The sequence below is a fragment of the Echinops telfairi genome, unplaced genomic scaffold (assembly GCF_000313985.2).
Source record: "Echinops telfairi isolate 266 unplaced genomic scaffold, ASM31398v2 ScPeMD7_31;HRSCAF=116, whole genome shotgun sequence".
Classification (NCBI taxonomy): domain Eukaryota; kingdom Metazoa; phylum Chordata; class Mammalia; order Afrosoricida; family Tenrecidae; genus Echinops; species Echinops telfairi.
The window spans coordinates 17,380,451-17,402,155 of record NW_022103928.1 but is presented as its reverse complement, the minus strand read 5'-3'; the positions used below and the strand labels follow the sequence as shown (position 1 = coordinate 17,402,155).

At 41.4% G+C, this 21,705-nt stretch overlaps 1 protein-coding gene across 2 annotated transcripts in view; it reads left to right on the top strand.

Annotated features, from left to right (window-relative positions):
• SYNPR (synaptoporin) overlaps nucleotides 1–21,705 on the top strand; it is a 405,615-nt gene that overhangs the window by 255,491 nt on the left and 128,419 nt on the right. For both annotated transcript variants that reach the window (XM_004702410.2, XM_004702411.2), the window contains one exon: nucleotides 6,639–6,763. In XM_004702410.2, coding sequence (XP_004702467.1) covers nucleotides 6,639–6,763 — 125 coding nt within the window. The remainder of the gene's footprint in view (nucleotides 1–6,638; nucleotides 6,764–21,705) is intronic.

Sequence of the window (21,705 nt, the reverse complement as noted above, 5' to 3'; positions counted from 1 at the left end):
ATATAAATATATTTGCATATGTACATATCTTTATCTAGACATCTATAAATGCCCTTTGCCTCCCAGCTCTTTCCTCTATTTCCCTTGACTTTCCTCCTGTCCCATATCATTTCATAGTCAATAAAACACAAGCATCTTTCTAGTATTTTATGATATCAGCCAAGGTCCACCTGACATCAGCAATGATATCCCTTGTGGCACATCCTCTGCCTTAATTACATAGATAAAGAGTGTACCAACTGAAGAAAATGGAACAAAGAACAGAACAATGATTGTTCTATCATTACTGTCATCATCATCGATGACAATGTTTGTTTTTCTTGGATTAGTGCCCAAATCTTCTTTTCGAAGTTCCTCTTTCTCTCATCATAACCCGACTCTTCATTCATATATGCATCTGCGCAGTGAGAAGTCTGATCCGCCTGTGATGCTTTGTCACAACGAAGGGTGCAGAGTTGACTGGGGCATGTTCCTGTTAGTAAAGCTTTTGCTGAAGACAGTCTGGGAAAGCAAGAAGATTGGTCTACCTAGCCCTTTCCTTCCCTCTCCCATCAATGTACACTCTCCATTGCAACCAGAGTGGCCTACCTAAAGTGTCAATATAGTCTTGCCCCCACCTCTGGTGGAAACCCGAGGTGATCAGCTTCCATAAGCCCCAGGTGTCCTCACACCAACAAAATCTTTATGTTTATGGTCTTGGTGGGACATGCTGTCTCTGTCACAGTGCGAAGCTCTGTTGTTTTAGAAGGAAAGACACAGTAGACAACACGCAAGTGAATAGATGCAGCTACATATGAACTCTCTATCCATATATTTTGGATCCCTGCCACTTAGTACCTGACAAGCCCCTGCCTGCCTCTTGTCCCTTATCACTTTACAACGTATACTCTAGTCATACCAACAACGTGACTTGGTGTTCCTCATTTGCCCACTTGTGTGTTTTTGCCTTGTTGCTCCTTCTGCCTCAAACTTTTTTTCTCCCTCTTTTCCTGGGTGCATCTGGTATGCTTTTCTGGTTTCTGCCTAGCCATCTCATATACCCACACCTCCCATGCAAGTAAATACCATATTTTCCTCTAGCATGGTTCAGTTACTGCCACCATGGTATTGTACTATCATCCAAACCAAACCAAACCCACATCCGTCAAGTTGCATCTGACTCATAGCAACCCTACATAGGGCTTCTGAAACTGTCAGTCTTTATGAAAGCAGCTAATGGGTTTGGGCCACAAACCATGTGCTCATCCTACAGCTAGGAGTACAGAAATATAAGATAGACACAGAGGCATGATTCCCTTTAGAATGTACCCTGAGGGTTCACGCCATACCTGAAACGCATATAGGTGTTTAGCAAATATTTGAAAGAGTCCCTGAGTGGTGCAAACAGTTAACACACTCAGCTGCTAATGGACAGGTGTCTGGGGGAAAGGTCCAGTGATGTATTTCCAAAAAACTCAACCAGTAAATGCCTGTGTTTTATTCAGAATATCGATGGGGTCACTGAGGTCAGAATCACTTCTAAAAGTTCACTTATTAAATGTTGGCTAATTTTGTTTGTTGCGTTTCCCCTGAGGAGATTCTAAGACATGAGTTTTGGTTCAAGCTTATTTGGGACATATGCCAAGAAACACAAGGAGGCCCTGGGAAATTGAGAGAGAGAAGCTGGGAAGTTGATAAAGTCATTCCAAGGAATTTCCAGCCTGCTCCATCCGGAAGTTGGGCACATTCCTATTACTAGAGAATTCACAAAGTCAAGAGAATGTATGAGGGAGGAAGCCTTGGCAGTGTCTGAGGACAGCCCCCCAAAGGTGACTTCTAGGATACTTCAAGGGAATTTGGTCAGTGCACAAGCGGTTGCCTTTTCTACATTAACTACCTAGATAGGTGAGTCGGTGAGTAAGTGAATGAGCTCAAGAATGAATCATTGGACCTGAGGGAAGAGGAGTGAACCAGCACAATTTCAAAGTGAGGGCAGGTTCTTGGTGGCAGTGGTATGCTGAGTCCAGCTCACTGTGTACATCTCTTCCCAATCCAAGTTCAAGGATATTATGATGTACCATGATAGTAATCTTTACACCATGGGAAATGGCATATTCTGAAAATCAGCGCTTTTCCCCCCCCGGAGATATGTTTGTTAGCACCCAAAGTTTGGTGGAGATGTAAATACTAAAACTTGGTCTTGATCCCTTTCTACCAGTTCTCCTTGTTCTCGCTTGTTCCTTCCAAAGCATCCTTCATGCTCAGGTTGGTGTCCAGGTCTTGAGAGATGCGCCCACACTGACTTCAATGTGGACCGCAGACACTAGGAATGCCAATATCATCAGCTCGATTTCTTGCCTTAGTCCAACCTACTGCTTTCAACTATGTCTAGCAAATGAACCAGAAGGATTAATAGCAGCTTTCAGTGATATTACTTGTGTGGCTCAATTAGTTCCAAGATGGAAATTACTTGCCCATTTCCAAGGGAAAACCTTTAGGGTCATTACTTGTGCAAGTACATCAATTCCTGCCATGAGTGATTTGGGTTTATTTTTGCTTATTAACCCAGTAAATGTATGCCAATTCTTCTGTTCTCGTTCACCTGAATGTGTTTCTAATTAGGTTGTATACAAGGGAAATCTCTGCAGGCTAATCTTGTCCATTTAGAGAGTAATTTGGTTGTTGTTGGGAACAGAGCTGTAGCTCAACCAAGACAGACGTGAAATAAGAATTTATTGCAGAAGATTTATTTTGGTCTCCTGAACTCAGGGCCCATAACTGATTGGATGAGTGGTAATAATATTGATTATCTTAGAATTTGTAGGAGAATGCATGTCTCTTGTTGGCGGGATCTTGAGGGAAACAGAGGGGTATTAAAATGCATTGGATTAAGTAAATAGACTTTTGTTCTGTTAGGTTCTTAGCTCAAGAAAGGTGAGCTGGGATATTTCATTCGCATCCAGAAAGACAGACATTCTGGATTGTCTGAGGATAGGCACAAAGAACCCACAGTGTGAAGAAAATGACAGCAATGTGGGTCCACACATGTGCGCGCGCACACACACACACAAACACGCACACACACACTCTTTACATCTCTCACCTAGTTTCTGGAAGTCATTCTAGTGTCTGCCTCAGATGGAGCTCCTTGCTCTCACTTCTCTGCATGCACCCCAGACACTGGTTCCTTAAGCTCCCCCCCTGAACCCCACACCACCCTTATAGCTTTCCTAGATCCACACCCCACTCCCCCTCCATCTTGGCTGCACACTGCAGTTATCCCATCTTTCCATCTTTCTTAAGGGAGTGATGTCTATGTCTAAGAGATATCATAGATGCATAATCCACCACCTGCTCTATGAACCAACGGATGATTCCTGATTGAGCAGATGCAGAAACTTAGGTTTGGAGAAGTCCATTTGCTCATCTAAAATGTCAAATAATGAAAATAAAGAGCAGGGCTCAAACTCCGGTCTACCTGACTCCAGACTGCTCCATTCTGCACTAGCAATTAGGGTGGAGCAGTTGGGGCTGGGCAGATGTCTTGGGAGGGGATGAGTGAAAGAATTTCCAACGTTTCATCCCACTCCACATTTCTCTTCTGCACAAAACGACTCTTACCCCCACCCCAAGAGCCTCCGGTGCACTCCCTGCTGGATCTTAGAGCATTCTAATTACAGGACCAGTCCCCTGTGAGCCATTGGATTCAATCTCTCTACTCTGGACTCATCCATACCTCTGATAAGTTATTCACTCAGTAGGATCTACCTCTTTCAGTATTACATAGACTTTATCTGTTTAATCCTCAACAAACCCATGGGACTTTGTTATTGGTCACACAGTGTGATTTATCGTTAATCTGTGAAGACTGTTGGAAGGGAGAAACTTAACTTAAAAGCCTACAGAGATCAGATTTAACTCTTGTACAATGCCTTGGGTTTTCAGAACTCAAGAGAGGCAGAGGGGAAAAAAAACGAGGGGTGGTGATGGTAATGTGTTTTCAATAGTCTGATATTTTCCATGCAGCTAATATATTGAACTATTTATGCAATGACCATTTCCATCTTAATGACCATTCCATCTTAAGTTCCTTATGTGGTAGTATGCAAAACAGTTTAATATCAAGTGAAAAGCCAACAGTAATTTTTATAGCTATTAAGCATTGAAATTAACAGGATTTTTTACTCCTTTCAACTCTTACTTGGTACATTTTAAAGTCTCAAGTAATTTTTTTAAAGTCCAACTGCTTGAAGTAGCTGTTCAATGCGCCTCACTTGCAGCCATTGCCTGTCTGCCATTGGAGGCTTACGTGTGACTCTGGTATGGGATAGTTTTCAGCAAACCCTTCATACTTTGGTGGTTTAGGAAGAAAGACCTGGCAATCTACCCCCACCCCACCCCCAAAAATTATCCAATAAAACCCCTATGTATGGATTCCATGGTCTGATCCAAAACTAATCATGGGAATTGTGTAGTATTGGGCGTCATGAGGTCACCATGAGTCAGGGGTTGGGGGGCATAGTGACAATTAATAACAGCAACAATGCAATTCTACAGTATATTTAATACAGACATATTACACTTCATAAAAATACATATACCTCACACCATTGTTGCCGAGAGAATATAAGATCACAGATGTTTGGTTATGCTCACAGTACCTGGCTCATAAAACATTTTAAGAACTCACTGCCATCAAGTTGATTCTGACTCCTAGCGAACCGATAGGACAGGGCAGAACTGCCCCCGTGGGTTTCTAAGGCTGTCAGTGTTTAAGGGATTAGAAAGCCGTGCCTTCTCCCAAGGAGCGGGGAAGGAACATCTCCACCGCCATAGGCAGGCTGTTGGACTCCCCGCCTCCACTCTTTATTCTGGAAGAAGTCTTACTCATAAAGATAGTTCAATTTGGCACAAGGGGCGGAAACATTCAGTCTCATGTCATGAAACCTAAATGTAAGCATTGAACATCTAAAATCTCCCCTTCCCTATGCCTACCAATAGTTCAACAGGTAGAGAGCATCGGTTCTGAGAAAAGCAATATCTCTACCACAGGGATGATAAAGATTAGCTTCCCTTCCCGAGTCAATTTGCTAAACATCACTGTCTTTGTTTTGTTGAGTGGTTTGGCGAGTCCCTGGATCGTGCGCATGATTAGTATGCAAGCAGCTGCTAACCTGAAAGGTTGGCAGTTCAAATCCATCTAGAAACATCTCAGAAAAAACGGGCTGGTGATCTACTTCTGAAAAAAATCAGTCTACAAATCTGAAGGACGGAGTAGTATTGTAGCCTAAATTATGAACACTGGTGTTACAGAAGGCTAGTAGATGACAGTGGAAGCCCAAAATCCATTTGCAGGTTCTCAGGTGGAGTAAGTCTCCACGAGCCCCTAAGCCCTACAGCCATACTGAAGGGATGTGACTAGCCATACTATGAGAGAGCGAGCATTGTAAAGTTGATTTTGGCAGATGCAGTTAGGTTCAAATGTAATACCCTACCATTGGATCTCCCTTTTGACCCATTGTAGAGCAGTTTCCCTTTTTTAAGATTTTCTGCTTTCTCCTCATTTGAGGTTTTTCAGCTTTGCCTAGTCATTGTTGTTGGGTTCTTTGTTTTTATTTGTTTGCTTTGTATGATTTTGTTCTGTTTTGTATGATTTTCAGTAGAATCTGTGATTTTCTGTGAATTCTAGGCTAGGTAGATCTATAGAGAGTAACTAGGTAGGGGCATGGCTGGGGAGGATGAAGGGAAATGGGGAACGAACAATAATAAGGGTGCGAAGAAATTGATTGTGGTGATGATTGTACAAATCTTCTTAATATGATTGAATGATTGAATTGTATATGTGGGGGAAAGTGTTAAAGAAGAGGAAGAACAACAACAAAATACCTAGGGAGTTGCAAATATCCGCCTCCACGTCCCTGTTACCTGAAGAACTAGAATCTTCTGGCTACTACAAACTTTTATGGAAAATACCATAATAGAAGGTCTTAGCTAGTGTGGAGTGAAATGGTAGAACCAAACTCAAAATCATAAAAGAGATCAGGCTTCGTGGTCAGCCAGAGACTGGTAGGAATTCCTAAGACCAATGCCTTAGTCAACCTTCAGGTCTGGAACTGAAGTCACCCCTGTCTTAGCATAATCAATCATTTAAGATCCAAATGTCAGCACTTAGACAAAAACACAGTACAGGGAGTAAGGGAAAAGGAAGACTAGAACCAGGAAGAAGGGAAAATGAGGGGAATGACGGTACATGAGGGAACTGCAATGGATGAGTTGAAACAAAAGCTGTATAAACTATTGAACGTAAAACGGATGGTCTGCTCCGTAGACCGACTTCACAATGAAAAGTCCTAAAAGAGAAACACCTTGCAGATACTCACTGTTCAGTCCTTCATTCGTAGCCTTCCAGCGCCTTTTTCAGACATCTGCACACAGTTATTTCGCTGGTGTCCTTAATTTTCTCCCAGAGGACTTACTCTAGCGTGTCCAGCTCTTCTTTCAGACCAGCGCCCTACCTCTTCATGATGCTGGCTTTCCTCCTGTCCCCCTGGGCAAGCATGGTGTTGCCTTGGTCTACACACTAAACTCCTATTGATATATCAGACTAGGTCACAGCATCAATCTAATCGCTGCCTTTTCTTTTGTTTTTTCCCCCACAGCTTTTTGCCATCTTTGCATTTGCAACATGCGGTGGCTATTCAGGAGGCCTGAGGCTGAGTGTGGACTGCGTCAACAAGACAGAAAGTAACCTCAGCATTGACATAGCGTTTGCCTACCCATTCAGGTAGGGAATGGTGCTGCCCTCTCATCTACCCCACAGAGTGGACTGTCTTCCTTCTATGAATTCTCTAAAATATATATAATATCACAGGATCTACTTGGGAAACAGAAAGGATTCTGCCTAACCTCTCTCAAATATCCAAATGTGCAGACTGCCCATCTACCACCTCAAACCAGGAGGATGTAAGAGCTGTACCCTCAAACGACCATAGACTCATCTTCCAAGAATTAATGCAACAAATGGCTCAGTATTTTGGGTTGTCAATATGGAGACCTCAATCGCATAATTCATTGATCTCCATCTACATTCTAACCCCAGTCTCCCACGTTCCTAAATTATATCATCTCTGTTTTCATATTGACTGTACAATCCTGGCTGATGCATTTATTAATACCAATATATAAGATTCTTCCCATGTGCCAGACACTGGGCTTAGGACCATAATTATTTGAAAAATGAAGAAATAGAGGCAGAGAGACATTGCCTACCTTTCTTTAGCCATCAAGTAGCAAAGTCAAGTTTTAAGCCTACCTGACTTGAACCCAGACCTCGCAATCTCTATTTCTATACCTACATTGCTTGAGAATAACATTTTCAGCCTTTTTACAAATTTAGTATGAAAGATAATGCCTGATCTGTGTCTTTGCCTTTTCTTAATATGCAGATGAGATGCCTACAAGGTCTTGTCCCAAATCTGCCATCATGTGATTTTTTTCCATTAACACAAAATGGATTCATTGAATTCAATTTTTAAGTAGTTTATTTATGTAAAACTTCCAGATACTTAGCACCAAATGAGTGGTGTGATTTTAAAAAATAACAGTGTATTTTTTTCAAGACACTGTTCTGGCATATTACTAATATAGTCTCATTGTTCCTCTGAATTTAGCAAACATTTGAGTGTTCTTCTCATGCCTGACACTGTACTAGAACTGTAATTATAGAGAAAAGTTCAAATTACCCACTAACTATTTAAAATATCAAACAGGTACATACAGTTTTTTTACCAAATATATTTCTCATAGACTCTTATATCATCGATGTTACTATGAGGGAAGGATGGGAGGGAGAGATGTGAGGGAGTAAGTGTCACATGATCGCACAAATTCAGGAGACATTTCTTAGCACTGTTGTACCTCTAATGCACATTTTTTAAATTAATTGGGATTAGTACATACCTCAAACCATTCCCTAGTTCAATCATATCCAGCAGAGTTGTACATTTGCTACCACAATCCATTTCCAAACATTCTTTTTCTATATGGACCCTTGACATCATCACCCCTTTGCCCATCTCTAAAAGAAGCACATTTTCCCCATGTGTTTAATCATATAAACCTTTTTCTCCCCACTGAGCATCTTTCACCTAGTGGGCTTTCTTTGTTTCAATGCCCAGGTTGTAGTCAGTGAATCACGAGGAAGTGGAATTTATACAAAAATTCATACTGGTCAGCATGCTGAAAGACTTTAGGAGTAGAACTGACAAATGTTAAAAATGGCCCCTGTTTAAGTCTATATTCTTATAACTAATAAGAAAGCCCAAATTTAAAAAAATTAAGCACATCATTTCTATTAATCTGATAGTAAGTATTGTCTGTGATGGTGGAAATATGAATGATGAGTCCTTGAAACTACAGAAATTTCTGGATGAACTCTTTGGCTTCTAAGGAGCACAGCTATGCCAATGTGGGCTCCCTCGTCAACACGAAGAATCTAGGACAGGACATAAAAACTCTCACCAGCTGGGAAACAGGGTAAGATGCTGAGTAAGCTTATTTCTGAAGCTTTTAGGGTCTACTTTGCCTTCATGTTATCTGGTAGGAGTAATAACTCAGGCCATTCCTTCAAGATCATAGGCATCCTAGATTTGATTTGAAAACTACTCTTCTGAAAAAATGCAAAAACGTGTTTTCCATTCTGCTTCCCATTGCCTGTATACCTTATATTATTGAGAAATCCGAATTAGTTTGAAACCTGAATTACCTCCTCTTAAACATAACGTCTTGCATCTGTGTTCCATTAATGCCCAATATAGGAGATAAACATATGCCATTCCAAAGAGCCTCAGTTTTACTAGAGATACCATTTTAATTTTACATTTGGATACTTTAAAATGCTGTACCATTACCCTCATAAAGGTAAGAATCTGAATAATAAGCTGCTAGCCTACAATTTATACAGGTTATTTTGAAGTCATTTGTGCCAAAAGAGTCTGAGTTATAAGGGTGCTAATAATGTAAATCATTAAAAAATCATTTTCTCCTAAAAATCATAAACCAATGCCAATGATTTCATCATAACCTTTAAAATAAAATGAGTGTTCAGCAGCTTTTAACAATTCAGTTTATTGCAAACACAAGGAAGACAATAAACTCTACTGCCAAGTCATTTGAACAGAACAATTAGTTTCTGAATGATAAATCGAAGGAAGCTATTTAACTCATTATTGGACAAGTATTTTACAATGTGAAATTGTGTCAATTTACAAAGCATAGATAATTTATGAACTACTTACATTGCTGTTTCTAATGAGTATGCCAAATATGTGAGTGCCTTAGGCTGGGCTGGGTTCTCTAGAGAAGCAAAATCAGTAGAGCGTATATATGCATATTACAGGGAGGAAATGCTCACACAGTTGTTGAGGCAGGAAAGTTACAAATCTGTGGTTCAGATGTTAGGCTGGAGGCTTCTCCTGACTCATGCAGCTACAGGTGCTGATGAGCCCAAGTCAGCAAATCAAGATGGTAAGTTGCTAATGACTCCCAAGATCATCAGGTCAGACAGTAGGCTTCTGGCTGTAGAGGCAAATGTTGAACAGATATATGAAAGGCTGCTAACTCCTAATAGTATTAAGGAATACAGAACACCACTAACTCAAGTCTACATAACCAGGAGCCAGATGTATAATCCAGAGACAGCAAAAAAATCAAGCAAGTTTTCCCTCAGCCTCCACTTAGATTGGAAGCAGTTCATACCCCTGAGAAAAATCTCATCATGGGGGAATAACAGCATCTTAACTGACAAACCACTGAGAGTCTTAAACCCAGCCAAGCTGACACAAAATCTGAACCATTACATTCTTTGACAACACACACACACGTATGCACACGTATGCACACATGCACATATATATTAACTCACTCTGGGATGCTAATTAAAGTCAGCAGTTTGAAGCCAACAGCCACTCCAGGGAGGAATGAGGCTTTCTACTCCCATAAAGAGTTACAGTAGTTTCGGAAACCCACAGGGGCAGTACTACCCCCTATTCTAGGGTCACCATGAGTCGTAATTGACTCGATGACAGTGAGTTTGTTTTATTGGAGTTTTAATAATGTGAAGGATAGTCAAAAAGCATTGCTACTGGGTGGAGTGGAGAACCAAAGCCCATCTACAGACAATTGGACATCTCCTTACAGAAGGGTTACAAGGAAGAGACGAGCCATCCAGGGTGCAGTATAGCACTGACAAAACATACAATTTTCCTCTAGTTCTTTAATGCACCCATCCCCAATCCTACCTTACAAAACCATCTAGACCAGAGCATGTACACTGGTACAGATAAGAGCTCACAACACAGGGAATCCAGACAGATAAACCCCTCAGGACCAATAATGAGAGTAACAAAACCAGGAGGGTAAAGGGAAGGTGGGGGGAGAAATGGGGAACCAATCACAATGATCTGAATATAACCTCCTCCCTGGGAGATGGACAACAGAAAAGTGGGTTAAGGGAACCAACAGTTGGTGTTAGACATGAAAAAAAATTATAAATTATCAAAGGTTCATGAGGGAGGGAGGGTGGGGATGGTAGTAAAAAAAATGAAGAACTGATACCAAGGGCTCAAGTAAAAAGAAAATGTTTTGAAAATGATGATGGAAACATATGTACAGTGATGCTTGACACCGTGGATGTATGTATGGATTGTGATACGAGCTGTAAGAGCCCCCGAGAAAATTATTTTTAAAAAAGCATTGCTACTGGGATTCCAGTTTAGAAATGCATGAAATTATTCCTAGCAAAAACATGTTCAAGTACACCAGTAGATGCCTATTACATCCTCAGTAATGCCCTTGTTTTAACTTTCTTAGGGTGCATTCAAAAAACATCCAATCCAAACACTGACTTCCCGGGGGATCAGCAAGGGCTGGGTCAATTCAAGGTGGAGAGGTCACCTCAGAAGGTTATGATAACTATTTGAAGGGGAATTCTAAAGTGGTAAGCTAGAGAGATATTCTCAAATGACACAGGATGAGTACAGGGGCTCATTATAAAGATGCTTGGAGAAAATTGAACATTACATTGGTAAGGAGAAGTTTCAGGAGAATTTACTTGCTCCTATCCACCCTACAGCCTTGCTCTTACTGCTACAGACTTCTTTTTGTTCCCCAAATTCAAGGAATATTACAAACAATCAAGATTTGAGTCCCTCCAGAATGCCAACACTGCCATTTTGACATGGTGTAACTCAGAGAACACAGAATTCTTTGAGGGAAGGGTAACACCGCCTTCAGGAATGTATAGCCCTAGATGGAAGATATGGCAAGAAATAATAGCTTCACATTGTGGTTTTTTTGTTTATTAAAGATTTCTATGATTTTGTAGGAATATATTTTGACTCACTGGTGTATATTATTTTACTATGGGAAAAAATATTTATCACCTGACCTTCCTTTAGATTTCTGATGAAAACATATGAATAGTATATGTTTGTGATTGAAATAGACAATCGATATGTGTCCCATGCCAAGATGGTATAGAACTTATTCAATAAGTAAGATTCTGGATTCATTATTTTTAGTACTCCCTTTACGCATAGAAGTGTGAAATAGAGTTTCTCACTATAAGGAACTTCATATATTTGGAGAAAGAAACCTAATGTTAGGAATGTGAATTAACACTTTGCAACTGCACATGACACATGTTGAATAAGAGACTGGAGAGATGAGAATAGAGGATTTAGGGACGATAGGGACAAGACAAGTCATCACGACGCAGGTTAGTTTGAAGGGTCAGATTTTAAAAGTCGTAAGTGGAAAAGAACAGAACATTTAAGGATAGACGGTAATGAATGTATGAACAGAGAATATAGTTAAACTACATCTCAAATGTGTCAGACTGCTAGACATTTCGGCATATATTGTATAATCGTTGTGCCATCTCCATAAAGAAAATTGCTATTATACTGATTGTGAAGACTGAGTGGGAGGAAATTTAATCAAGGTCAGACAGAGAAAAACAGCCTAAACCTTTGAATTTTATACTAATTTCAATAAAAACAAGAAGAAGCCATATTCTGGCTTGAATAAAGCATGGTGAGTTGAGCCAGTATTTATGATGGGGAAAAAAGCAAAGAAAGAAACTGCAAAGGTGCTTTGGGCCAGACGACTGAAGAGCTTGTCAGGTAAGCGTCAGGCTGTTAACCTCGTGGTGGGCAATTCAAACTCACCTGGAGAGAAAGGTGCGGTTCTCGGCTTCCATAACGAAGTAGACCCTCAGAAACTCTATAGAGGGTCCCTGAGGGCAGGGTCTTTCGTTCTCATTTTAATTTTTATTTTTAACTGAAGACATTGCGTCCCATGTGGTCATCCAACACGGAGAAGGAGCTAGACCTAATTCAGAGAGGAAATGAAGGAAAGGTACTTTGAAGTGGACAATAATCACTTGAATTGATGCAGAGTCTTAGATACTTGAAAGAAATTTTCTGCCAGGAAGGTATAAACTAAAACCCATATAAGGAAAGATGAAATTAGCAAATGGAGTTCTGGGAATCCTCTTCACAGAGGAAAATCCTCCTGGAAGGCAAGCATTCCAGAGAGAGAGCAGAGTGGGAACAGAGGGTCCGGTTTGGGGAGCCTGCCTTCGCCTTTAAGACAGGAAGAAGAGGAGCCACCGAAGAAGAGCCGGGTGAAGGAGAGGTGAGAGGATTTCAAAACAGTGAGAAAACCTCATGGACGTTATCACTGAGCAGCCACTGAGCAGAGGCTCCTTTGCTTCTTATTCCAAAGAGATAAAGGAGCAAAGGATAAGAAAAAGTCATTGGATATGTTACTAGAATTTCCATGAGCTATTTCAATAGGAAAGAGAGGATGGTGGGAACTGGAAAGGAGATTTGGATGTATTCTCCCTCAAACAAGTAAAATATGAGTATAAAATTCTAATGATTCTAACCTTCTCACCTTAATCCTGCATGAGATGATGTTTCCAGAGAGAAACCAAATTTGTTAAGGATCTCCTGTACAGAAAGCATTCACTTCTCCATTGTTAAAAGTAATCCACTCATATGGAGAAAAACTACCTTACCTGAACAGACCAATCGTAAGTTTCCAGTGAGTTAAAATCTTGTTTCAGCTGAGAACTTCTGAGCACAGAGAAATAAGAAGGTTCATAATGAAAATTAAATTAAGTTGTTATGTGTCTTGAGACTCCATCTATCAGGATGAAAAAGATATCTGCTGTCAATTTCAAGTATCCTTTTAAATATGGGCTTAGTAATTACTGCTCGAGGCAATTAGCAAGATGGTACTTGATTAATTTATTCTAAGAAAATAACTAGATATACAGCAAGAAATTTGAAAAAAGGTAGTTACTTTCAAATTATATAAAATTAGACATAACTTAGAGTTTAAAATATCTGTATTCATATTTATACATAATAGGCATATGATATATACTATTTATATTTATTTTAAAACATGTGCAGTGCTTTGGGTACTATGTTAAATTTAAAAAGCAGAATATAAAAATATGTCTTATTTTATAAGAATATAGAATTGTTAAAGAATTAAGTCTTATTTTCTAGTAGCCGGCTGTAATAGATATTGCTAATTCCTACCCACATCCCCTAATCTCTCCACCTTCCCGCACACTTCTTACTGCAAGCTTCTATGATTATTAAAGGGTTTCCCTTCCCCACAGTATCTTAGTCAGTATTCAGGAAAACACAGAAATGAAGGGTCATACTCCATGGACCAATCCTTGTTCAACTGAAATAAGAGTTGGGAGATAAATACCCCAACTTCTTCACCCTTCATGTGGTACAACTCTGTAAGACATGTTCCACGCCATTTTCCAAAAGTACCCAGCAGGCTTGTATCCCAATTTCCCATAATATAAATCTGATCATTGATGGAAATTTATTACCTTCCATGCTTCCCACACACAGTACAGTATTTCCAGGAAGGAGCTCTTCAAATAATAAGATGTTTCCAAATCTTGGTCACAGCATCTGCTTCTGGGAAGCCCAATCTAAGGCACAGGCATTGCCAAAGAGAACTGTCATTATTAAATATGATAACTGAATAGATGATGGATGGAAGGAAAGAAGAAAGGAAGGAAGGAAGGAAGGAAGGATAAGGCAGATTCTTATTACCACCCATTCCAAATTGTGGTAGAAAATGTCCATGTTCATGTGAAAAACAACATGATTGAAAATCACTGCCTTCCATCCAGAGCATCTACCCTTGTGGCTTTCATCTTGTGAATACTACTTGAAGCTCCAATTGCTGTTCTCCACCCACATCTCAGTGTTATAGGTTAGTATTGCTGCTTCTTATATGTGAGATAGCAAAAATAGGTCCTATTTCCTATGATCTTTTCCAATTGACTGTGATCTTAGAGTGTGCTTCACCCGAGTCTGTCATTTTCTGAAAATTAGATTTTTGCTCAGATTTTAGAGGGGCTCTATACTCATTTCCATGATTCCAACTCACAATGATCGTATTGCACAAAGTAGAACTGCCCCTTTGGGTTGCTAAGACTTTAATCTTTACCCTCATAGACCACCTCTTCTTTCTTCTGAGAAGTGGCTGGTGGGTTCCACCCGCTGACCTTGTGGTTAGTAGCTCAATGCATAGTCCATGGCACCAGCAGGGCTCTTTGAAGTGCACCCCTAAGCCCTCCAAATGAATTTTGTTTAAAGCATAATCAATATGTTAAGTTAGTCTGCCCAATATGTAGTCTCCAAATGTGGTGACGACCCGTGCAGCCTTCCTCAAAGGCACCTGAACAACACACCTGGAGTTATATTTGTGGAAATGAGAACTTAGTGGGTGTTGCTGGTGGGCATGCCGCTGCATCAAGGTACGAAAGTACATAGTGAAATTATGATTGAGACCAATACTGTTTCTTAAAAATATTTCTTCACACTTTTTCAGATTCTTTACAACAAATATTAAATGCTTCTGACACTATCAATCTACTGAGGCAACATAATGTAGTTTGAATTCTAGTGTTCAAATTCCCTTACTTACTAGCTGTGTGGCATTTGGGAAAGCAGATGAGCATTTCTGCTTCTTACTTGTGAGATAACGAAAATGTTACCTATTTCCTATGATTGTTATAAATATTGAATGAAGGATGTGTGAGTTGCTTGAAACAAAGCTAAGCATTCAATAAGTTCTCATTTCCTCTATTATTTTTATTTTGTAGTCAAGGAAGAGGAATTAAAAATAATCTAGCAAAATGATCTTTGAAGCAACAAAAGGACACCATAGTAACCTGTAGTTCCTATGCTATATTTTACCCAGAACAGGTGCTCCTTCAACTTTCTTGCCCCCATGTGTCAACATTAACAAACAAACAAAAAACCCATTTATTTACATGCTTTTATCTCACTTTGGGGGGGTTTCCTTGTTAATTGCTGTGTGCCATCAAATGGATTGGAACTCATAGTAACTGTGTGTGATGGCGCTGAACTGCTCCATGGAGTTTTGGGGGGTGATTACTAGGAAAGCAGATCACTGGGTCTCTCTCCTGTGGAGTCACTGGGTGGGGTGACCCCCGTCAAGCTTCTAATGATCAGTGATGAGGGCTCCGTTGGGTTGCACTAGGCAGTATTATTAGGACACCAGTGTGTTTCCCTTGCCAGAGAATGGAACCCTCACATGGGAGAGGCACCCACGTGAGCCCTGAGAGGCTGTGTGGAGTCTGTGAAGTGGGAAAATGAGGCTCTGGGCTGGACCACTGTGGTCCTTACATCAGGTGCAGCAAGGGGACTTTTGTACTGAGGGAAAGGTGGACTGGCTGCTCAGGTGAGTCCTGGTTGAAGGAAAAGCTGTTCTCATGACTCTGGCCACCTGTTCTGTGATTGTTTCACTCTAGTTTGGAGCATGGGGACCACTGCTGGTACATGCCAGGAAAGCTGTGACATGTAGGCCATTATCTAATAATGCTAGCTCTGTGGAGATACAAAGCTTTTTTCTTTAAGATTTATGCCGCAGAGAAGTGATAATAAACATTTTATGGGGGTTTTGTTTTGTTTTGTTGCCAAAAGGGCTAATTTGGGAAAAATTAAAATGCGAAGAACTGCAATTTTTACATCTTGTATTCAGGAAAAGCTGTATTTGCAAATATATTGAAGCACTGGTTTATTGTTCTTGTTAATGAAATGTGTTACCCTTTGGGCTGAAATTTCAGAAAATTAAAAAATACAGTGCATGTTGACATTGTGCCTTGAAACCAACATTGGATGTTATGACACCGAAATGGTTCTATGTGCAGAGGTTCTATTTGGAAATGGTGTAGCCAAAGAGTTCACCATCAAATCTCTATCCAAATCCTTGGCCTAAATCCAAGTTATGCTACTTACTGACTAAAACCCCAAAACCAAACCCACTACTATCAAGTCAATTCTGACTCATAGAGACCCTCAATTAGATAGGGTTTCTGGGATCGAAAATCTCTTTAGGATCAGACAGCCTCATTTTTCTCCTTAGGGCTGGTTGGTGAGTTTGAACCACCAACCTCGAAGTTAGCAGCCTAATGTTTATCCCACAGTGCCACCAGGGCATCTTGCTAAATGAAATTCAACTCACTGCCATCAAGTTCATCCAGAATCATACGAACCCTGTAGGGCAGTGTAGAACTAGGACAGAGAAGAACTGGCCCTGTGCATTTCCAAGATATTTTTGTGGGAGTAGAAAGCCTCACCTTTCCCTTAAGGAGCAAATGGTGATTTTGAACTGCCAGCCTTAAGGTTAACAGCCCCATGGGTAGCCACTACACCACCAGGGCTCAGGCAAGGTATAATCTCCCTGGGCCTCCTTTTCCTTATTGTAAAAAAAGAAATAATAACAGGACTTCCCTAATAGTGTAGTTATGACCTTTAATTAGATCATACAAATTAATTATGTATCAGAACCTGATACATGTAAGATGTTCAATGAATTGTATCATTGTTGTTGAAATTATTGTTTATAGAGTCTAATGCAAGGAACTAATTGCACAAGAGTTCAGCTGTAGATTCAGGATAAGAGAGCTAATCCTATTAGGGGAATCCTAGTGGGAAGCTATAGTTTGTAAGGAATGTCTTACACACACACACACACACACAAGTGTGGCAGCATGGCTACTGGCATGGAGGGACTTAAATAGAAAATCAACAGAGGGCACACTATTCTACACCAACCCCTTGCCACTGATCCCCTCCCAACCTGTATACTTGCTAGAGTGGAACTTGGACTACTTATACTGCAACACTCTCCACGGAGTGCATTGGTGAGAAGGACTGGGGTAGAATAGTGCCTTAATTTAGGGTCTTCTGGAATCACAGCCTGTCACAGGGATTTGAATACAAGTAGCTTACTTGGGAGGTGATCCCTGGAAGCACCGTCTAAAAGTAAGCAATAGGAAAGGGATGAAAGCCAATTTTTAAAAAGTGGATGAATTGGGCCCATTACCACAGTGAGTGACTGGGACAACTGAGACTTCTAGGAAATGGTGGAGACTCAGCCTCAGAGTTATTGCTTTAGAGAGATGGTGAAGGTGAGGTAATTATCCACCAACTCCTGTCTTCACTGGTTAAAAGCTACTCCAGGGAGAGTCTGAACTCCATAGGACTGCATGCAAACCAGGCATCTGTCTGCCCTTATGCAGAGACTTAAATGCTTTATTAGAAAGTTCTAATTGTGTATAGAAATGGTGAGTATCAGAGAGAGGGGTGTGTATAGCCAATGATATTTAATACAGTGAGGGAGACCCTTTAATCATCTTTCCAAGATCTGTGAATACAACACGCATTCATTTTCTCAGTAAGTAGTTACTAAGCACCTGCCATGCACAGGGCCTTAAACTATAAGCATTTGATATACTGGGGTAAAGCAACATTTCCCTCCCCATGTGACATTTACAATCACAGGTAGATGAAAGTCAATAAAGACCTAGGCAGGAATAAGGGGGAAGACCAGCACAGAATGATCAGGACAAAGGGAGATGCATGGAGGAGCACAGAAGTTAAAAGACACAAAGGTAGATACGATTCCATATGGAATCCTACAGTAACAGTTGTAACCATCATCGAGACAGACCCTCGGGGTAAACTGGGTCAGGAAGGTGAATCCAATGATACCCATGAATACCTACAGGTTTCAGAATATTTATATGCAGTACACATAATCCATGAAGATAACAGAGCATCCTGGGGGCAAAGTCATGAAAACCCTTAGCCAGAACCAAACACCTGGAGGGAATTCGTTACTGGACCTGTGGGTTCAAGATCCTAGTCTCAGAGGAAACAAATGTCAGGTAGCATGACATAGTCCATGAGACAGTGTTCTTCATCCTACTTTAATGAGGAGGGGCTTGGGTCTTAAAAGCTTGTGAGGGGGCCTTCTAAGGTCTAGATATTGACCTCTACCAGAGCACAGAAGAAGAAAGAAATTCCAAGATCCAAGAAAACAGCTAGAACAAAGGACTAATGGGCCATCTTAGCCCATACTTCCTTGACACCAGAAGAACTAGAGGGGGTCCAGCTACCATTACTGACCCCTCTGGTGGAATCCCTGAGAGAGAATGGCCCTTCACCACCTTGTAAGCCTGGAACTAAACGCACCCCAAGGGCTCAATTGTCAGCCAAATGGAGGAAGGCCTATTGGGTGAACAATACCATCAGGAACATACACACTCACTAAAACCATCAACCTCATGAGCTCAAAAGAAAAACTGGCAGCACAGTTGCTAAGCCTTTGACTCTTAGCAGAAAGATCAGCACTTTTTAACTCCTAGTTCCTTTCTTGGCAAAATACATGTGGCAGTCAGCTCCCATAAAGTGTAGAGCCTTAACAATTCTATGGGGCAGTTCTCCTCTGCCCTTTAGGGCTACTATCATTTGAAATCTACTGGATTGTGATGGGTACATGCAACACACACACTGTGGTGATAATTTCTATGAAGAAGTTGAACATTGTGCCGACATGTAAGATAGTGGTTCGTGGATGTGGATTGGGTGAAAGGACATCTGCTTGGATAGAATGGCCAAGAAAGGGCTCACTGAAGAGCTGGCATTTAAGCCAGTTAAGGAAAAAAGAGAAATTCAGGTTGTAAGCATAGGAACCAGCATGGACAAGGCTTTGAAGGAGGAAAGACCCAAATCTGAAGACAGAAATAAAGAGAGGTCTGTGGATTAGAGGGAGAGTGACATGAGACAAAAAGAGGACGGGACTGAATCTTGGTGTGTGTCAGATGATAAGAGTCTTTAGAAGGGACTGTGTGTAGAGGAATGGAGGGAGAAGGCCGGGCTCTTTCACATTAACTGGTTGGGACTTTGGGATGCAGCTCCTAGAGGACTCAAAAAGAGAGCTTCAAAGATATGGGAGTCATATTCCAGGGAGAAGCCCTAATGGTACAATGGTTAAGTGCTCGGCTGCTAACTGAAAGGGTCACACTTCAAACCAACTGAGTGACTTGGAGGGAGAAAAACCTGGCCACCTTTTCCCACAAAGATTAGACCAAAGGAAACCCTATGGAGCAGTTCTACTCTGTCACACGGGCTCACTCTGAGCCCAAAACTGGCTCCACAGCAACTAACAAGGTCAACGTATCTCTGCACAGAGAGGACTGGTGTCTGAGCCGGAGGAAATTTGAGAGCCAGCAAGGGAGGGGGGAAAGAGGTGACACTGACGAAGCAGACCGAAGCTAGATTTGTGTAGAGCCATGTAGGCTAATAGCAAGAATGTGGACTTTCTACTGCCTACAAGGGGAAGTCACTGGAGGTTTTGAGCAGAGGAGCAAAGAATCTGATGCTTCAAAAAAATCTGCATGTGCTGGTGAAAATAGATGTCAAGGAATATGATTATGTGGTGGGCTGTGACAGGGCTGTAATCCTAGAGGCCAGTTAGGAGGCACTTGTAGAGATGATGAGGCTTTGACGGGGCTGATGGTAGTGGAGGTGGACAGGGATGGTACCGTGGTGTGTCATCATTGTATGATTGCCCATACCATACCTCCAATTGTAGTTTATCTCAATGATCCAACCCTGTCTGGCAAGTTTTGCTTTTTTTATCACTTTTTCTAATGCTAGCAATGGTCATTTGGAACCAACAGCTTCTTGTTCCTGAGGTCTAATTGTTGACACCCCCGGGGCCCACAAGTTTTTCAGTTCTTCCTGAACGCAGTGGTCAGGATAGTGAAAACACTAGCAGACACCCCATTGATTTCGCTTGAATATAAGATTCCATGAAGGCATTTCTGAAGGCCAGAAAGCAATAAAAAAGGAAAAAAAAAAAAAGGTATGAACTGGATAAGAGCGCCACTTCATGGAATAGGGTTTTAAACAAGTCACAATCTAGCCAGTCAGGAAAATTGAGTTCCTGTTAGGTGGTTCACTTTCAATAATAACAATAAATAATAAAGCAGGTATGGGAAAGTAGAAAGAATCCCGGTGACACAATGGCCAAACTCTCAGCTGCGAACTGAATGATCAACCTACCCAGCTTCTCAGTAGGAGGTAGAGAGCTGTTCCTATCATGATTGCAGCCTCGGAAGTCCTGGGGCACAGTTCTCCTCTGTCCCATAGGGAAGCTATGAGTTGGTAATGACTCAACAGCACACAGCACTGACATAGGAACTAATAACCCGGGGTGTGGATGACTGGAAAGGAGACAGTTCAGATGTTAGCAACTGCGGGAGGCTGCACCTGCTCTACAGCTATAGCAGAGGTGCCAGAGTCGGGACCTGGTCACCTGCTTTTTTATGGCACATGAGCTATGACTGGTTTTAACTTTTTTTTAAAGGTATCATTTGAGTAGTTCTCTAAGTGCCTACAAACCATCCCTTTTGGCCCACAAAACTTGAACTATTTATTATCTAACCGTTTTTGTAAAACAGAAGGTTAACTGTCTGGCGTCATGGTGGTTTGCTGGACTGTGACCCATAAGGTCAGCAGTGTGAAATCACCAGCCGCTCCGAAGGAGAAAGACTTTCTACTCCTGTCCGGAGTCTGGGCCACTCACAGGGGCACTTCTACCCCGTCTTATAGGGTCACTGCAACTTGGTATTGGCTTGACGGCAGTGAGTTTTCCTTTTTTGAGTTGTTTTGTATTTTGGTCCCCTGGGCAAAAGGCATAAAGGGAAGGGGTGGGCTTAGGATAGAAATTATGTGGCAGGAGCTGGGACTCTGGAGAATGGAGAAACCCAGCAGCAGTAGGAACAAAGGAGGATCCCATCACTGCCAGAAATATGCCCCTCCACCCCTAAGTCAGCAAGAGAAAAGACGATCCCATCACTGCCAGACATGTGCCCCCCCACCCCTAAGTCAGCAAGAGAAAGGATGATACCATCACTGCCAGAGATATGCCCCCCCACCCCTAAGTCAACAAGAGAAAGGAGGGAGGAAATACATCGTTACTACCCTCCACTCTCTCATTAGGGCTCCCCATTGGCTGGACTTACTTGAACTCTAGTTGATAAGGAAATCAGCCCCTGAGATGCCAGGCAGGGGAGACACCGTGTATGTACTCGGGACTAAATGGCACAGAGCCACTCTCTGAACCTCAGTTGCCTTATCTAGAAAATTAAAAAACACACAAACAGACAAAAAGATCAGAGGCTTCTTAAGAAAGACCTCCAACTCTCTGAACAGATACATATGTGCATTTCTTTTGGGGGGATCAGGAGCACCTGACCTAGACCAGGAACCCTAGTGGTGACCGAGTCACTGTAGCTTCTGAGAG